Here is a 19,734-nt window from a genome sequence, read left to right as displayed (position 1 = left end):
CATGGTACTTAGAAAGTCAGTTTGTTTGAAGAGATGCAGGTTCAGCTTAGGTGTGAATCGCTACCTTTTCTCACAATTTAATTAGAGTAAAACTGAATCAAATACAACCAAATTGCCCTTGATTGAATTGAAAAAATAATTTTCTCATGAGATCTGGTTGATATGCCATGTCTAGGTGTTAATAATAAGAAACAGATTAAACCACTTCAAAAAGACTCCTGTTAAATGTAATCATACCGTAGTCGTAATGCACAGCTTTCAACTAACAGGATAAAACTTTTGGAGAAAAACGGTTATATCCGGAGGGAACCTTAATGGTTCTGTGTAAATCCCAAGATCCTAAAGTGTTTCCCAGTCAAAGAGGAGTTCAAGTTGAACAACTTTAGAATGCAAAGAACCCCTTAACTATCCACAAAAAGCCTTGAGGACTTCTAAAAGCTAGATTGCGTCACTCTTCTCTCTTCACTGCAAGTAAAACCATGCAATGAGCTTTAGCGTGTGTGTGTGTGTGTGTGTGCATGAATGTGTGTTTTTCATTAGGCTAATTTCATTTTTCACAGAAGGCCTACATGTCACTGTTTAATGTCAGCCTTGTGATTTTCTGCTCTCAAACCCAAGCTGAAAGCGAGAAAAACTTTCAAAAATAAAAGTGCACCACACCTTTGGAACTTTGAAAACTAAAAATACAAGTTTGATATAAAACAAGAACACACACAACATAATGCTCACTAAGCACCAGTTAGGAATCAGGTCTAAACTGGTATGGAACTGGATGGCCTTGAAGTTTGAAACTATTCCGATAGCTGAATTCATTTCACCGTATGTGAATGCATGAGACCAGGACTCCTGCTCTGTCACTCTCAAACGTGTCTCCACACTCACACACACACAAACAGAGTTGTTTTATCGCACCACGGGCACGTCGCTCCCTTATCAGTTGGTTTAATTCGGTCCGCTGATTAGCGTCCTGCTCCACCGTGCCGCTCTATCGCAGCCCTGCATCTCTCCCCAGGAGCCTGGTACTCCTCTGGGCACCACAGCTTGTATGTCTTGTCTACACTGACCCCCTATAATCATCCTACTACTCTGTGTGTGTGTGTGTGTGTGTGTGTGTGTGTGTTTAAACCACATGTGATTCACATAGACAGGTAAGACCCGACACTGAAAAAGAACAGAAACTTCCTCCCAGTTCTTTTCTCTTTAGTGAATTTTCTGTACATTCTTCTGTATTGCTCACTTGGTTGTTGTTGTTGTTATTGTTGTTGTAGCTTGTCAACAACACCATGCCAATATTAGGCAAACCTCAAGACATTTTAAGGCCACTTTAGTACTGCGATCTCATAGAACTTCTGTCAGGTGCCGTCTGTACGAAGAAAAAAAAGTGACATGGGGGGGGGGGGGGGGGGACCCTTTAGTAGCAATGACTTAGCCCTTGAGAGCAGTTTAGAGAGGTCAGAGATGGAGTGATGAGGAGAAGAAAAGAGAAGACAGGTGGCTTGAATATCTGTAACGTCTCATTTCACTTTTATGAAATTTAACAATTAATAGATGCAGTTCCTCGTGTTCTCATCTCCCACTGTCTTCCTCCCATTTTCACCCTCTCTTTATTGTAATATATCCACACAATCTCTCTCTCTCTCTCTCTCTCTCTCTCTCTCTCTCTCTCTCTCTCTCTCTCTCTCTCTTTCTCTCTCTCGCCAGTCGTTTGGCTGCGGTATTAAATATAGAAATGGGGCTCTATGTTCTCCGGCTCGGTTAATGGCCATTCATATTTCATGGAAAGAGCAGGGGGAAGTCATTGATCAGTCACAGGCTGTCCCTTAGGTGTAAAGATGGACCTTGCCTAGAACCATGATTCGTATCTATAAATCTTAATGCTCTTTTCTTGCAGCACACACTCCTGTCGTGCGTTTGCAGACGACTGTTTGATCTCAGGTCAAGTGTTTCTTGTTACACTTCAAGCCCAAACAGTCAATCTTTTTTTTTTGTTTTGTTTAATTTTTTTTTTCAAACACAGCATCAAAGAGGGACAACCGTCTGAACTATGAAGCTCTAGGACCACTTTACTGTAAACACCGCTATTTATTTAGGCTTGTTATGTCTGGTTAATTTTTTTCGTTTACTCAAGCGGAATTAAACGTCTGTTGCACTGAATATCGACTACTTAGCCTCCTTGTTCAGAATTTAGTCACTTTAAAGTTCCTCATATCCTGGAGTGTTTAATTGATGGAAAGCGTTTAACTGGACGTCCGCATTACGCCGATCAGTATTTAAAACTGCTGTAAAACGGTTAATACGGCCACGGGAAGAGGAATAGCTAACCCTGATGAGATTCTAAAATGGCGTCTGACACGCCAGTTCCTTTGTGCGGGCACTGCCACTCGAGTAGGCGAGACCTGTTTGACACCCACGTCACGAGTTCCATCTTTTCTAATATCGCTGCCCCTCTCCAGAGCATCTACGCCGTCATCTCTCACACGCCACGCACACACACCCAGCCAGCAAAGCATTTTGTTTATGTCTGCCGAGGCTGACCCCCTTTAAATTGCCGCTAATGTTTTAACTGGGAGAATTAGTCTTTCATCACGGATGGGAATGCAAATAAAATTGGCGAGGTGGCAGGCTGAAATTGGGGTCATACTAATTTGCAAAACTAAGCATCATCGCTCCTGCGCCGGGAAATTTATTCAAAGGAGGGAGGCCTCGTCTGATTATGGCACTTGTAATTACGGTTAGGAGTGATTCCGGCATCAGCAGTCCCTCCCTCATGGGCTGTGGAAAAAAAAAAGGAGCGTGTCAGAAAAAATACACAGGATTTAATTATACACGAATTAAAATTGGTAATGAAATTGGGCATGAACAAACTACAAATAGCAGATGAAAAGGAAGGGGCTTCCCTCGGGGGTGTTATTCTGGATAGTGGCTGATTAGTGAAATTTAAAAAAAAAAAAATTCTGGGGGTTTGCTGGTGGGGGAAGAACGGCGCATCTTTTATTTTTTATTTTTTCTTATTTTTAGCATTTGGAGACAAAAAGCTTTTTTTTCTTCTTCTTCTTCTTCTGCTTCTCCTACTGGTATGACGGTGTGGCACCCCAGTGTCACTGCTACTCGGTGGAATATGCACTTAATTGGTGCTGTGTGTGTGTGTGTGTGTGTGTGTGTGTGTGTGTGTGTTTGTGGTGGAAGGCATAATCGTGTGTGTGTGTGTGTGTGTGTGTGTGTGTGTGTGTGTGTGTGTGTGTGTGTGCAAGGAGGAATATGAGATGAGGAGATAAACTCACATCCCTCATTGAACTGAAATGTGCAACCTTTTTTTATGCTTATCACCACAAGCAGGCTTTTAATTAGAAAGCAGGTATACGATTTATGCCGTTATTAAAGACTGTTTAGACAAAGCAGTGCTGTAATTGCATTTCAAGCAATAACATGTGACCAACGCTTATTGTGCCTTCTCTCTCTCTCTCTCTCTCTCTCTCTCTCTCTCTCTCTCTCTTTTGCATCTCGTTCTCTTCCCATTCATATTTGCTATAAATATTCAGACTGAATTATTCAAGCTTGTTACTGTTAACAAATTGTCATCTGTAGCTGCACCTTTTGTCTCATACGCATCTTAGAGTATTTATAATTGTTTATCTCTCTCTCTCTCTCTCTCTCTCTCTCTCTCTCCTGACTTGCCCAGAATGCCGTGCGCCATAACCTGAGCCTTCACAAATGCTTTGTGCGAGTGGAGAACGTCAAGGGTGCTGTTTGGACTGTGGACGAAGTGGAATACCAAAAGAGGAGACCACCAAAGATGACCGGGTAGGTTGTTTGTTTTTTTGTTGTTGTTTTTTTTTTTTCTTTCAGAACAGTGTTTTCCTACCTTTTTAAGAAAATGCTTATAGGTTTTATCACATCCATGTCATGACTAATACACACAACTCCTTTGCGGCTACATAAAGTCAATGAACATCATGTAATTGACACGAATTGTCTGACTTGTAATTAAACTTGCCAAATGTATTGCCATTCAGAGGTGCCAATACGTACCGCATTTACCATTTTTGGTCATGATGTCTCATTGAAATGTTTTGCTCTTACTGTGCATCCATGGTGTAGTGGCGTTTTTGCTCACTGCTCTGGTCTTTCTGGAAAGTTTTAAACCTTTGGTGGCTCCGCCCCTTCAGCTTCGTTAAGCAGACAGCGATCTCTGAGTGCAAAACGTCTAGCAAGCTCCACTTTTCAGTTTTAGTAAAATGATCAGCATATTAACACTACATCATAGTGCTTTAAGTAAACAAGACAGGAAAAAAAAAAACATTGTGCGAACTCTTAAGTGAAATCTGTCATTATGAAAGCATTAAGCAACAGTGCTGAAACACAATTTCTTGCCTTTCTAGATAAATCATTGGCCATAGCAAACATGAATAATATTGCCTGGAAGAAAAGGTTGTTCAGTGAAAGGGAAAAGAGTGCCCTGGTCTTGTAATCCAATAGAAAACAAGAAGGTGGGGTCTCTTTGATTGGTAAAAAAATAAAAGTAAAAATTGAGGAGCTGCTAATTATGAAGTAGCATCACACCAGATTTTTCCTCAGCATTTTCTTACTATTACTTGCTGAACATTTATACAGTATATAGCCACTGCTGTGATTTCCTAGCTCACAGACCGAATGAAAGGAGCGAAATTGATTAACTATTGCAGCTGCTTGCCTAACCACACCTTCCCATAATAAGGTGCAGCTTTTGCCGATGGTTACATAAACACGAGAATCTATCAGGCACAGCCAGGTGCAAACCCTGTGATCGTATCTCTGATATTTACTTTGAGTTACGATCATGAAAATGGAGCCTTTAGGCAGAATGGATTAATGCCAGCTATCAGTGAAGCTGATTCCTGAAGTCAGCACTCGCATTCCTGCAACATAGCTGAGGTTCCTACTGTAGCTCTCTGTACACTTGTAATAAGTGTAATAAGTTCGTTTATCTGGTATATTCTTAATAAAACTGCATACGGATCGGGTGCTAGTCTAAGGTGTAGCAATGTGGTAATCGTTATTGGCATGCAAGATTGCCTTAATAAGCTTCCTATCATTACCGTTTTACTTCAGAGGAATCACAACGGTCCGTTGTGTGTATGTGTGTGTGTGTGCGTGTTTCCCTTCAGTGTCTTTAGCATTTAGTGCACAAGGCAAGCAGATGCAGGGCAGAGAAGCATGCCTGCTTACGTTTGAGCAAACAGATGTTCGAGACCTGACAGAGCGATGACGGCAAATTACCCACCAGATTTCGTGTCCTGTAGCACACATGATGTGTGTGTGTGTGTGTGTGTGTGTGTGTGTGTGTGTGTGTGTGTGTGTGTGTACACAACAATACACTGTCAGAGAGAATAAGTGCAGAGTCAGCTCAGTTCTCAGTTTATGTTTGCGGGTCTGCATGGACGCATACAAAATGCTGGAGTGAAACTGCCAATCGTCAGTTTTCTTTTCTTTGTGCCTGTAATTATTCCAACCATATTACTCATTTCTCATCCTCATCCTCTCTCTCTCTCTCTCTTTTCCAGAAGTCCCACTCTGGTGAAAAACATGATTTCTGGATTGGGCTTTGGCTCCTTGAATGCCAGCTACCAGGTGAGTGTGTGTAAGAGTGTGTGTCTGTTAGATATCGCTCGCTCCTTGTACACACACACGGCCGGATCGAGAGCGCAAGGGCCCTGATATCAATTTCCTCCACTAATTAGCACGTTCTCCCAAACCTCCTCTCGTGTCCTCCCCGCCACACACACACACACACGCACGCACACACACTGAGCTGTGATTTATAGCATCAAGTATTTGTCAATTAAGGTCACAGCATAAAATTAGTGTCTGTCCTAGAAAATCCATTTGAAAGCCACTGTGTCATGTGGCTTATGTTATTTCAGTCAGTGTTCAGAAACCTCAGTAGTGTGAGTGTGTGTGTGTGTGTGTGTGTGTGTGTGTGTGTGTGTGTGTGTGTGTGCATGATGTACTGAAGCTGTACGGTTCTGTAAGGTTCATGGGTTCATGTGAGTGTGACTTTGTGTGTCTTAGTACGTGTGTGTATGTGTGTCTTTCCCGCACTGTGAGGGAACAGAGATGGATCTGGGAGGTCAGCCCCTGTGTGCTCAGTCTGTAAGTGTGTTTGTGTGTGTGTGTGTGTGTGTGTGAGACTGTGTGTGAGACTGTGTGTGAGTGTGTGTGTCCTGCTTACTCACTCTCTGTCAGGTCTGTACCCATCCATCTCCTCACAGGACAAGCAATGTCGGCGCCTGAAAAACAAACAGCCCAGCTAATCACGGCCACACACACATACACACACACACACACACACACCTACGCTTCATCTCGGCCCAGTTTGTCCCTCACTAACCCCGCAGGCCATCACTATGGAAATGGGACCGCTCATCCCGAAAAGGCCACAGATAAACAAACCTTAAACAAAAGAGCTGCACGGATTTACACAACAGAGCCTCAGCAAGAAAAATGGTGTTAAGTTCTTTGGTTTTTTTTTTCTTTTACTTTAATAAAAGGAGCAACTATTTATATATCCAGTTAAGAACAACAAATCTTGTTTAATTTTTGGAGCTTTTCAACATGCAGTGCGTCTTCACACAAATGTTAGAATTAACGCTGTAATCTTTTGAGCTAAACACATCATAACACGCTGGAAAACAGACTCGGTTCATGTCATTTCTAAAGCGCACTTTATTACATCCACTGAAAGTTAGAATTCATTCAAAGTGAAAGACGTTGGACAGTTTAACACTATGTGCTGGACATGTGCTTCCTTTGAAAACAGTTTTAACACACTACGACACACGTCGTGTTAAAAATGTAAACCGTAAATGGAGTGTTGTTAATCAGCACATGAACAGCAACTAACATAAGGAGAATTAGTATAACTATCTTTTAGGTTTTGTTCAAGATGTAGAATATCAGTACATGTTTTAGTTTTTAAACATGAAACGTTGACTACTTGGCAGGTCAGTGGAAGAACACTGAACATATATGTAACAATATTAGTGGCGAGGGGGGGGAAATCAATACTTAGATTTAAAGCAATAAAATAAACACAATATGAAGTAAGTCTGAAAAAAATTTTAATTCTAAAAAAATAAAACAGTCATTTAAAGAAATAAAACAAGCATGATGAGAAGCATGTCATATTTTTTTAAAAGTAATAATACATCTAAAAAATAATATAATTTTGGCCAAACTGTTTTTTTTTTTTTTTTTTGAGTTACGGTTAGGCTAGCACGTACAGCATGTGTACATTAGAAACGATCTACGTTAGCTAGCAGATTTAAAGATGACAAACACCGATCTGTGCCTTGACTTTGAAAGCAACTGTTTGCGGATTTTATAAATAAAAAGGAGAAAAAAAAAAAAGTTGAACACGAGTCAGGCCGTGTCATACCAAGATAAAATATTTCAGGAATACAATGAACATGTGAAATCCTAACGCATGTTTCCTTCCTGATTTGGAGGAAATGGAGAACACTCGAGCAAGCGGCAGAACTTCTACATAATTCAGAAAGGGCAGCGTGAACTCAGCAGGTCAACTGTGTGTTTCTTCTCAAAAGCATTTGTGCCTCGATGTTGCCGTCGCTGAAATACCCAGGCTCCGGCTCAGCGTTAGACATGCCGGAGCCAAGGTACGGTGTTTTAGGTTATGCTTTAAAAGTGATTAACAGGAAGTGATAAACCATTAGTATTATAATCACGATGCACAGAGAAGGATTTTATAATGGCACCATGGATTAAAAACCACATAGGGGGAATCATAGGGGACATAAAAATGTGCACCCCTTAAACAAATCATGCTTATATCATGTGACTTCATCGTGTGAAACAAACACCATTACGTGACTGGATGACGAATACAAGAGTCAGCTGATATCTGTCCTGTTGTATATTGTGTATAAAAGAAGCTTATTGCACATAATGAATGTTCTCTGATCACACATGAATATTATTCCCGGTATACTGTAGACTTTACTTAACTTGTTGAGATGTAGCTTTGCAGATTTAATGTGTCATCATCAGCACGTCAGTATGAATAGATGGCACACACTTAAGCATTTTACCATGTCTATAAATGTCGATTGTTTCTCGTTTTGTCATTTTCTTTAAACAAAACAAAAAAAAACATTATTTTCGATCAGGTCTGACACGGTCTGCATGTCCCACCTCCACCCTTTCCCTCTGAAAACGATACGGACGCCTATTTTTCGCCCTCTCGTTCTTGGCTCCACGTTTTGGCACGTCGTAGCCATTTGGGTTGGCATGAAATGCACATAAAGTTCCCAACTCTGCTTATTCTGAAACCACTACGCCAAAATGGGAGACACTGACCAGAACTCCTTTCGTCTCAGCATTAAAATGTCAATATGTGTGTTTTTTTTTAATCCCGCCAACCATCACTTTACACTTCCCTTATACTATTAAACCCTTTTTCCATTTCTCAAACTAGGAACAAATCAATTTTATGTGTTGGCATAAGATTTCAGCAAGTTATTCATTTGTATATGGTGGTAAATGGTACAAACTGTTGACTTATTTATTTATTTTTTACTTTTCTATGAATTGAGTCTTAGTTTTTTTTTAATGCTGTCTTTCGTAACATAGTTTTGAAGTAGTAGTAGTAGTAGTAGTAGTAATAATAATAATAATAATAAGGCCATGAGTAAGCATGCTCTAAGGTGACTAAAAACATCAGTCTGAGTAGCTGAGGATTCAAAACATTTGAAAGGACGCACGTCTGAGCGAAGCCTCTGAGCAGAGCCGAGCTGTTGTGCGTCTGCTGTGTGGAAGTGAGGGGACCCCTAGTGGTGACATGTCTCAACCTGCACTCCCAGTGCTCCCATCGACTCAGCTTCATCAATCTTTAAGTATTGCACTGGCATTAAATTAGCAGTGCATTTAGTACGAAATTTCTGATTAGTCAGCTTTTGTGCCTTTATTAACTGCTGTTATGAAAATACTTTAACATGTTCAGTGAGATTCCATCAAAAGGCCACCAGACACCAGCCATGTTTAAAAAACTTAAACAGAGGGAATTGTAAATGTCAACAAGAAAAGATGTGATGAAGCCTAAATGTTACTAGCTATTTTTGAAATTCATCTACTGTAGTTGCCTTTCTGATCTCAACTGGTAAATCATTAGATTATTTTTAAGGTGTAATAAAAGAAACCAGAATAAAATAAACAAAATAAAAACGGAAAGCTGCTTCACCGTGTTTTTTCTTGTTGACGTTGGGTACACTGAGCAAGCTCTGAGATGCAGCGTTACAGGTAATACAGGAGTAGAAACACGGCGTCTGAACATCAGTTAAAAGCGTGGAAATGTTCAGGCCTGTACAGAGCGTCCGTCATAAAACAGGCCAGCTTTGTACTCCTGTAATGCAAGTCACTACCTGTTCACAAAGTGCCTCCACCGCCTCTCAACTTTAATACGACTATAAATCCTCTCACTGCCTACTCTGACCTGTGCCTGCTGGTCCAGGCATACATGCTCGAATGTGAAGTTTTAAGTTGACACTGTATCATGAATGTGATATCTCCACCCACTGCATGATTTCTATTATTAGCACGCATCACTAATAGGTGTGTCTGTGTGTGTGCAGGCGGCACTGGCGGAGAGCAGTTTGAGCCTCCTGAACAGCCCCACGCTGATAAACAACAACACAGGAGCCAGCCTCAACATGCTGCACATAGGTCATGATGATGTGAGCAGCACCGTGGAACAGGTGAACAGCAATGGCAGCTGCAGCCCCGGCCTGTCTCCACAACAATATGGGTAAGACAGGACAAGATATAGACACACACACACACACACACACACACACACACAAACAAATACATTTACATGCCTCACAAATCTGCATTTTCCTCCAAATCTTACCAAAATTCAAATTCTGAATACTTCACTGTGAAACTACATATCACAGGTCACCTGAGAGTATAAAGGTGAAATAAATGTGTCTATTTTTTTGGAAATATGAAACAAAAAGCTCATTTTAGTGCCTGTCACATGACCTAGTTCTTAACTGCACTCGCATCTGTAATCTGAAGGGCAATCCTGTAACATAGGAAGTAGATTTATTTCCATAAATGCTGTTTATGTCACTGATAATTGCACTGAAGATAAATAAATGCTGTAAAATCAGAAGACCTCAAAATGTCTCAAGCAAACCGGGTCAGCGAGGCCGCTGTGTAGGGAATTATACACAACAAGGTGTGATCTAATAGAAAAATAATCCATGGTGCAGCCCAATGCGAAAGTAGTTACAGTAACTTCCCCAAAGTTGATTATTTTCCTATAAGAACACATCCCGAAGTGTTTTAATCCTCTTCTACCACAGACATTTACTAACAATTAATGAATTTTTGATTTATTAAAGAACGACGTATACTTTTTATCCATTTATAGTTAAATTTAATCTTATGGAACGGCCACAGAACAAGTTCATTCTTGTTATCGGTTGCAATATATCAGCTATAAACCGTATTTCCCTCACTAGCCTGTCTTTCCTCTCTCTGTTGAAGTTAATAAGACAAAAAACAAAAACACAGTTTGTTATATTACAGAGAAACTTGAACATGCAAAGTCCTGAAGACTTTCCATTGGTGGAAAACGTATTGTGCTGACACTGGAGACACCATACAAGTCCTAGAGGTTTACAGTAGCTGTTACTACAGAAACAGCAGCACTGATTTGCCTTATAGCCGACACTACAGTCAGAAGTTATGCTGATCTAACCAATCAGATTTAAGAATTCAACTGAACAAGATTGCCACCTTCTAGAATTCATACTGGCAATTCATAACAGAATATGAATCACAGCAAAACGTATATAATATGGTAAGTGTTATTGAATTTGTGTGTGTGTGTGTGTGTGGGTGGGTGTGTGTGTTTTCGGTGCCTCAGACACCAGATCCACGTGAAGGAGGAACCCGCAGAGCTTGAGGAGGACAGCCGGCCCGTGTCCCTCATTGCGTCCGTCACTCAGAACCTTAGCATGCCCAGTGACGAGCGTGACATGGAGGAGGAACTTCCCACGGAGGAGCTGGAGTAAAGGTGGGCGGGGTTTTGCCGTGCCCGCCTTTCCTTCTTGCGCAAGGCCTAAATAACCACAAAGAGGAAAAACAAAGAGAGATGATACATAAGCAACCCCAACACCAAGAAACCAAAACAGGGTGTACCCCTCATCAGTCCATCGTGCATTTTATTTTGTGTCTTTTTAGCTTGGTTTTGATTTTTTATGTCTCTCTACTTTTCCTCAGTTGATCTCTTCACTAAGAAAATGTTTTAAAGTCCCAGAGACAAGTTCTAAGCCACTCGTGTATTTGAGACTGGTGCAGCCGGTTTGTATCTCGTACTCGGAACAATCCGTCTCAGACTGACGGGCAAACGCATCACGAGTCCCCCAAAGCGTCTCACTCTGCTCTTACTGTCTTATCAGCTTTAGTTCATTTTTTTTACTTATTTGTTTTGCCTGAGAACTGCTTTGGGATAAAAATGCAGCTGTGGTTTACCTCGGAATGACGTTCACACATCCAACAAAGGAAAACATGAACTAAACCATTAGAATGAACTGGTTCAATCCTGGACTCTTAGGTTCTGTCAGGGGTGTGATGCCCCTTTGCTGAACAAAATAAAATTGAAAAAAAAAAAAAAAAACCACCAAGGAATCAAAACATGACCAGAGCAACTGACTCCCTTTGTCCTACCCTGACCTTTGACCTTAAGATTTCTGGACTCTTGAAAAAAGAGGGGTGGAGTTTTCCAGTCTTGGTGCAGTGTTAACATTTTGTGATGGCTAACCGGCTCAATCTGTCTTCGTCTGACATCTGATGGCGAGAAACCAAACAGCTCTCTCTTTCTACTTTTGTTAGACCAGTCGAAGAAAAAAAAAAAAAGATGAAATTGCCGTCGTCCCCCGGAAAAAAAAGACATCTTTTTCAGGAAAAGGAACCAGGACCAACTGGTGTGTCAGCACTGGCAGCAATGATGATGCGTCAAAGCTCAGAGACATGACTTAACTTTGATTCGAACGTGTGTGACGTAGCTTTTTGATGCTCTTTTAAACATTTATTTCACATTCATTATTTCACAGTCAGCGACTTCTACAGGATCAGCCTTTCACATTGTGGTGTACTTTAGTTATAAATATGTAGGTTGATTTTCTGTTGTTATTGGGTTTTTTGGGGGGTTTTTTTAAACTGATGAATTGTTATCATTCCAAATGGGCTGGGTTTTGGGGAGGATATCAATAATCCTTCCTTTACCCAAAATGCTCCATTACCTATTACTTAAAGATTATTGAGAAGAGCACTTACCATCAAGGTAGCGACAGAAACAAGGACTACAAAAGAAACAGAGGACATTTAATACCAGGAACATAGGCTCGATCAAAGTGGGTTTGAATGCGCAGGTTCTCTGTAATATCCCTCCCTACAGGCACTCTTTTTAAAAAATTTTTATTTAACATTTAATTTCAGAAATTCCTCTTGAAATTCAGCTGCGATACAAAGCGTTGTTTTAAAGAGATGATATTGTGGTCACAGAATACCTCAATCCACGGTATTCCCTCGCAATGTCAGGGGGATTCTTACTGTGGCCTAACTATTTCAAAGATTTATACATCATCTAGATATACGAATGCTTATCGAAATCTCTGGTCAGCATGTGAGATTTACAAACTTTAGCTTTCACCGAACTTGGATAAACACATAAACATTCATAGCAGTGGCATACCAAATTCAAGTTTTAATTTCTTTTCTTCTTTTTTTTCTCTCCCAATTTATTTTCGTTACAGGTTACCAAAGAGATTTGTAGTAAACCAAATACCCTCCGATTTTTAAATTTCTTGTCTTTTCTTTCTTCTTCCTAAAGAAACTGTCCATAAAAAAGTTATTCCTTAAATTATTATGCTGTTATTTTATTGTTTGTTTTGTTTTTTTTAAGTTGAATATTAAGTGATCTGTTAAAGACTTCTAGTGCAGAACATTCCAAAAACCAAAGTGTGAGATGCAAAGAGAATTTGGTGGTTACACTGTTTTAAATATAGTATGTAAAGTGAATGAGTTAATCCTATGGGGGTGAATGAGTTAATCCTATGGGGTGTAAGGCCAAAAAGAAGCAGTATTGTCAAGCCTCTTTCAGTTCCTTAGATGATAAAGCACTTAACAAAATAAATAAATAAATAAAGCTCTACCCTCTCATGCTCAGGCAACGGCAAAGTGTTAAGAACACAACCTACGAAAACGCCTCAAGGTCTCAGATATGAATACTTTTACAGACATAAGGCACTTGAATGACAAATGCTCAATATACAAATACTCATTTTTCATTAGATTGTTTTTATTTTTCAACAAAACACTCATTTTTCACATTGCTTTTGGTTTTATTGACAGAGCCCATTGAACATTACTGTTTCAACCATTTCAAACGTATTCATCTGAAGGATAACCAACAGGAGATAAATAGACATCTGTTCAAAAAAGATATACAAAACAGACATTCGAGGGACAGCTTCAATGACAATTGCACTTCAGCAATCATGTTTAATCTGAGAGGAACTTTTTAAACAAAACGCACTCATTTTTTTTCTGTTTTAACTGAGGTTTGTTTAATGCACCTGCTAAAGGAATATTTCATTTCATTCTTTACACACACAAAAAAAGATAAAAACCAAAAATATTGCTACCTCCTTTTTGAAATAGTCCACAGAATAAATGGCCAATGAAAAACATCCATAGTTATATACACCGTCTTGTTTCCCATTCATCCTTTAAAAAAACCCACAAAACCAAAATATGCTTGTGAACAAAAAGCTTGTCTGGTGATCCTTGATCCTGAATTCATTTGCATGAATGAAACCAAGCAAACAACACACACCATGCTGACAAAAAAAAAGTAATGACTACCTCTCCCCTTCCAAAAAAAATAAAAAATGCTGAGTCTTGTTAAGTGCGAAGCATTAAACGGTCACCGTTATTTAAAAAGGTCTATTCCAAATTGCGCGTCCACCATCTTTAAGCGATCTATTAGCATAGTGTCTGTGTACAGGTCTGCGGCGAGGAGGCATTAATTGCGCGCTCTAATTCTGCATGCATAACGAGGGGCCAGGCCCTGCTTTAAGCCAATGAGGCGGCCGGTCATTAGAGTGCGCTCAATGGGCCAGTGTCAGAAATGATGATGGGCAGAATGCATTAACGCGGGTCCTCTCGTTCAAACACCCCAATCCCCCCCACGTCCGGCTTTCCAATTAACGCAAAGCATGGCTTTATGGCGGCTTCGGGTCAGGGGGAAAAAAGAGCACAGACGCCCGCACTGAGCAGCGCAGTTGAGTGTAGCAGTGACTAATGACTAGTTTTGTTTTTTTTATTGTTTTTTTTTTTTTTGTGTTGTTGTTTGTTTGTTTGTTTGTTTTCATCCTGTAGATCGCTCAAAAGACGAGCTGCAAAGAAGCCGGCTAAGTAGTGCTGGTGAAACCAAAATATCCCAAAGATAAACATAGAGCTTAAACGTCCATGCTAAAGATGACTACGATAAGGCATATAAACAGGAATTGTGCTGAATCTCTCAGTAATAAGGAACTGCTGCATTTACGCATTTACGAAAGAACGTCAATCGTGCTTTAAGGTACACACCTGTAAACAAAGTTGTTTTATAAAGATGTAGACTGATGTATGTCAGTGGTATTAGCGATCACCATAATGTTTTTGTTAATCTTGTTGTAATGATGTATTATTGTATATTACAGCTTGGCTTAGCTCTCGAGGGCATTTCTCTCCCCCATACTTTTTGTCTTTATATATTTTTCTGCAGGTTTTTTTTTTTCTTAATGTTAATTTCCTACATCCTTCTAGCTATTGTAAAACTTCCTATACTGTATTGCTTACGCTGTATCTATTTATCATATTATGTGCTGCAGGTATCATTATTTTCACTCCTGTTTTATTTTTTTTCTTCACAAAACATCTGGGACGATGCTTTTTTTAAAAGTGTATTATCTCAAAAAAAAAAAGGAAAAAAAACTACGTAAAGATTAAAAAATTAGGTTATGTGGTTTAGGTAAAAACACCAGTTTGTATATTTATCTTAGTTAGGTCTATTTTGATACTTTTTCTTTTTTTTTTCTTTTTTTTTTGTCTCTGTATTGCATTTATGCATTTTTAAGGAAAAAAAGAGAGAAAACAACATTAAAAAAAAGTTGAATTCATTGTTGCAATGATACCTCAGAAGGACTTTTTTTTTCTCAAAGGACAGGACCAAAACCTCAAACAAGGAGAAAGAGAAAAATACAAATCCTGAAGAAAAGAAAAATATGTAGCCCTCTCTTGCTTTAAAAAAAAAAAAGAACTTTGAGGTGTTTGTTGGTCCTTTTTAGGTGCCAATAGATGTATTTGTACAGATTCCCTTTAAACCAAATCATTCCTGTAGTTTGCAGAAACGTCTCAAAGCTGTCGGTCACTTGGCAATGGTGTTTTATATTACAGCGAGTCTGTCTTTATTCGTCACGTTGGTTCAGAGCCCAGTGGACTGCGCAGCAAGGCTCTCGTTAGCTTAATTGGCATTAATGGCTTAGTAATTAACAAGAAGCTGATGTGTTGTTGTCGTTTTCATGCCATCACTGATTCTATTGATTCTTTATACTTTTTTCTTTTCTTTAAATGCTGTCCTCGATCTCTAAAACAATGGGACCATGATTTCTGCAACAGCCTGTTCTTTTTCTGAAATCGACTCTGTTGATGGTTATTTATGATATCATCGAATTCCTTCCTAGTCACTGCTAATTGGTTAGAAATTTAAAGCTTTTGCATTGTGGGATACCAAACATGATTCCAGTGTCACTGAATTACACTTAATCTGAGTTTAATCATGTATGTCACCTCCTTTTTTTTTTTTTTTTACCATTACATCTATTGAGCTGTCCATCGAGCTCCATTTCTGTGTGATTGACAGCTTTAATGTGACGTTATCCAGGAAATGGATCCTTACCGAGGAGCTTTGCCTGATGGTATTATTATATTATTTTATTTTTTTGGCCAATTGAATGGATCTACCACTTTAGCTCTTCTTTCATTTGCATCTTAAGAATGTGTGTACATTTTTTATCAGCAGTGATTTCTATGTACTTAGTTTAGTATAAATATATATTTTTTGTTTACCTTTTTATTTTGTTTGAAACTTTCAAATGAAAACTTTAGGGGAAAGAACACATGGTGGTTCTGAGATGGTATTGAAAAAAAAGGCAACTAGCCAGCCACCGTTATTGTTTTTAACCCTGGGGTGACCGTGTTTATGCCAGTCACTGCCATTTTTCTTCATGCTGTATAAAAAAAAAAACACACATATATCTGTGTATTTGTAACCTGAATCTTCTTGTGTCTGCCCAAGCAGACAATAAAAAAACTGTACAGTAGTTCTAGTTGCATGTAATCTGTACTAATTATTGACAATGGCATTATAAAATGCAATAAAATACTTATTACACTGTCCACAGCTGTGTCCACTGTGTGCGCTCATTTACAGACACAATGGTTGAAGCATTTTGGTTTAATTCAGGATTATGGATTTTAGAGATAATCATATGGCAAACGTGAGAAGTGCTTATGTGTTGCATCTGTCTTTCTGTACAGCTGCAAAAAAAAAAAAAAAAAACAACACACAATTGCCTTTGGTCCAGAAACAACAATGTGTTCTTGATTAGCAGCAGACAAAAGAAAGGGGAAAATGAGCGTCTGATTTGACTCTAACCATATCAAGTTTGGCATGAGCAAATTATTGGGCCTCATTTGCTCACACCAAAGGCCCTGAAGCTGTTTATGCAGCACTTGCTATGCGAATTTTAAGATCTGGACTGACTGGTGGACCAGGAAGTGGAGAGGGGAAGAAGGGAAGCGTCCGATTGATGGGCTTTCAGGCGATGTCATTTGGTAAAAACATCTGGAGAGAGGTCTGTCCAAAGCCTGGCTGGAACAGACCTCCTTAAAATTAGAGTAATAGGGTAATGTTTACAAGTGCCACTTTTGTCTAAGAGGATCAAGATAATGATAGTTATTTGCTTTTCATTTTTACTCTCATTGCACGCACGCATTTTTTTCCCGAACTTCTCTTACAAGCTGTCTGAATTGCTGCCAAGAACCTTCATCTCAAAAGGATGAAAATAATAGGTAGCTATTGTTAAAATGATAGTGATGCATGACTCATGAGTTGTCAGGCTTTACAAAAGTACATTTGGTCCGATACAAAATTGCAAAATCATGCCTGTAATCAACCGATCCAAGACAGTGACCCCTTCAGCAATCTATTGCTTTAGCTTAGTGATTCACAATGATTGGAAGGTGATTCAGGAAAAAAAAAAAAAAGAATTTAAAAGGAAATCGGGTTGTTTAAGCAACAAATGAGATGTTTATGGACATATAGTTGAATTTGAATGTTGTGTAATATAACAAAAGTTTGTGTCTGAATTTCTGTTGAAATAATGAGTTTTTCCACAGCCAAAAATGAAATCACAAATCACAATATAACACCTTTCACAAATTAAAATTCTGATTTTTATAATGCTTTAGAAAGAAAAATAAATTGAACAAAAACAATATAATGGAACAAGCAGAAAATAATTTAAGAAAAATACAATAAATTAAAAATAATGAAATAAATAATTGGTAAAATTGTATAATAAATAAATAATTAAGACAATGATAAAAAAAAATGGGGTAAAGCGGGAAATTTTAGCTTCGGGAAAAATTTTTAAATTAATATTGAATCCAAATTTAAACAAACAAATAAATAAATCAATAAATAAATAAGAACTGAAACGACAAATATAAAATTAGACAACAGATAAAGAAAGACATGTTTTACAGTATATGGTTTTAATGCATCTTCTGTTCAGATCTTCCCCTGTGCCTCAGGGCATGATGTCATAGAGCGCGATGCAGAAATTCCGAATGCCCCATGGCCTCAGTTGCTGTGTTTCAGGCTCCGTCCACCAGGAGGGGTAAATAAACCAGCCAAAAAATTGAGTGTGGAGAAAAAAGAAGAAAAAAAAACACAAGGAAGAAAAAACAGAGCAGGACAGGCCCAGCCAGAGTCCTTTCACACTCCTGAGAAAATCTCATGCTGACACACAGACAGGGTGTGGAGTGTTATTGCAACCTGCTTAGACTTGGGATCGGGTTCTCTTCTTCAATCTTGGCATATGTCAAATATGCATAGCTTAAAAATATGAAAAAAGATGCACAGAGTGCTTGAGATGGGGTTGCTAGAAAAAAAAACAGAGTGGACTTTTTTTTTTTTTTGCAGGTGCAAGCTGTGATTATTACATTTCATTTATTTTTCAAGAAAGAATGGTTTGTCAGACCAGTCAACAGAAAACAAGAAAGCAAAACAAAGACAAACATCCCATTGCACAGCAAACAAAATGAATTCATGAAACAACATGAATTCACAATTGATGTAATGCACCTATATTGACTTAATCTCATAATGCACACCAATATAAAGCCCTCATGGACTTCATGACTTAGAAGTATAGACCGCACACCTGCAAAACCATCCACCCCAGACTCTGACTCTGTCCCAGAGCTGTTTACATAATGACTATGACTATTAAAAACCATCTTACAACACACTGTCCACATCATGTCCCAGACTCTATTGCACAATCCGTCTTGCACTCATGGCCACCCTAATGAGTGTAATTAAGAAGTCCCTGACAGACCAGGACTGGCCTGGATCACTGGCTCATACAGGTCTCGAGTGGGAGAACAAAAGCATCTTTGTGAGTGATTGGAACCACATTTTCATCCAGTTCCTTTTTTTACTCTCGAACCATTCCAAACTGCTCAAAGTCCCTGAAAACAATCAGCATCAAAAGGTTAAAATAACACCTCAAAAAGTCCATCTAGATATCTGTGGAATGTTGTGCATTTCTCTCGCACTACCTTGCTCTGCCTTTTATCTTTTCTTAAAACACCTTTCTCTAAAGGCTACTCAAATTGCCATTGGTTCAGTCTAACACTCTGTTACATTCCATCTAAAGTATCTGTCTCCTCTTCTTCTCCACCTTCTCCATCAATCTCATGATCTCATACACAACTTTATGAAATAGACTTGTTTGCTGTGTCTTCATATTGAATGGGACTGCTAAAATTCTACCATCAGTAACTTGGCATTTCTATTATGAAACCATTATGATTGAGCCTTATAGCACGGGATCTCATTATAGGCATACAACTATTAAATACACACTTAGACACATACACATTGAAAGACAGATAGGCAACACCATTTGATCTGAATAATTTTCTATGTCCATTTGCCTCTGTTGTGTAATTGTACTTCAATTGGACTGTGCTTACTTAGTCTATTTACTTCTAGATTCTCCTCCAAAGCCATTTTGAAAAATCAATTATCAAGAAAAGAATCAACCTCATTAATGTTTATTACAGCCGCTATGATGATGTACTGTATGTGTCAGGGCATCAAAGCAGGCTTAAAAAAATTAGCTCCAATGCACAAAATGTAGGAGCCTTTTTTGTTCAATGTGTGTGAATGTACAACCTGGGCTAGAAAGAAATCAGCCCCAGCTTCAACTTCATACCATTCTGTGTATTTTACGTTCAATGGTTAGTGGTGCTATTGGTGGCTTGGTGGTTAGCACGTTGCCTCACACCTGCAGGGTTGAGGGTTTGAATCCAAAATCTGCCTTGTGTGCACAG

The 19,734-nt window shown here is 39.0% G+C and overlaps 1 protein-coding gene across 9 annotated transcripts in view; it reads left to right on the top strand.

Annotated features, from left to right (window-relative positions):
• Positions 1-16,506, top strand: part of foxp4 (forkhead box P4) — a 150,896-nt gene extending 134,390 nt beyond the window's left edge. For all 9 annotated transcript variants that reach the window (XM_053674178.1, XM_047149400.1, XM_053674180.1 and 6 more), the window contains 4 exons: positions 3,680-3,801; positions 5,541-5,607; positions 9,624-9,796; positions 10,928-16,506. In XM_053674178.1, the coding sequence (XP_053530153.1) occupies positions 3,680-3,801; positions 5,541-5,607; positions 9,624-9,796; positions 10,928-11,075 (510 nt within the window). In that variant the 3' untranslated portion in view covers positions 11,076-16,506. The remainder of the gene's footprint in view (positions 1-3,679; positions 3,802-5,540; positions 5,608-9,623; positions 9,797-10,927) is intronic.
• The last annotated feature ends 3,228 nt before the right edge of the window (positions 16,507-19,734 follow it).

The sequence above is a fragment of the Ictalurus punctatus genome, chromosome 21 (genome assembly GCF_001660625.3).
Source record: "Ictalurus punctatus breed USDA103 chromosome 21, Coco_2.0, whole genome shotgun sequence".
In the NCBI taxonomy this organism is placed as follows: domain Eukaryota; kingdom Metazoa; phylum Chordata; class Actinopteri; order Siluriformes; family Ictaluridae; genus Ictalurus; species Ictalurus punctatus.
Note: the sequence above shows the minus strand (reverse complement) of the source record. Positions and strands in the feature narration are given on the sequence as shown.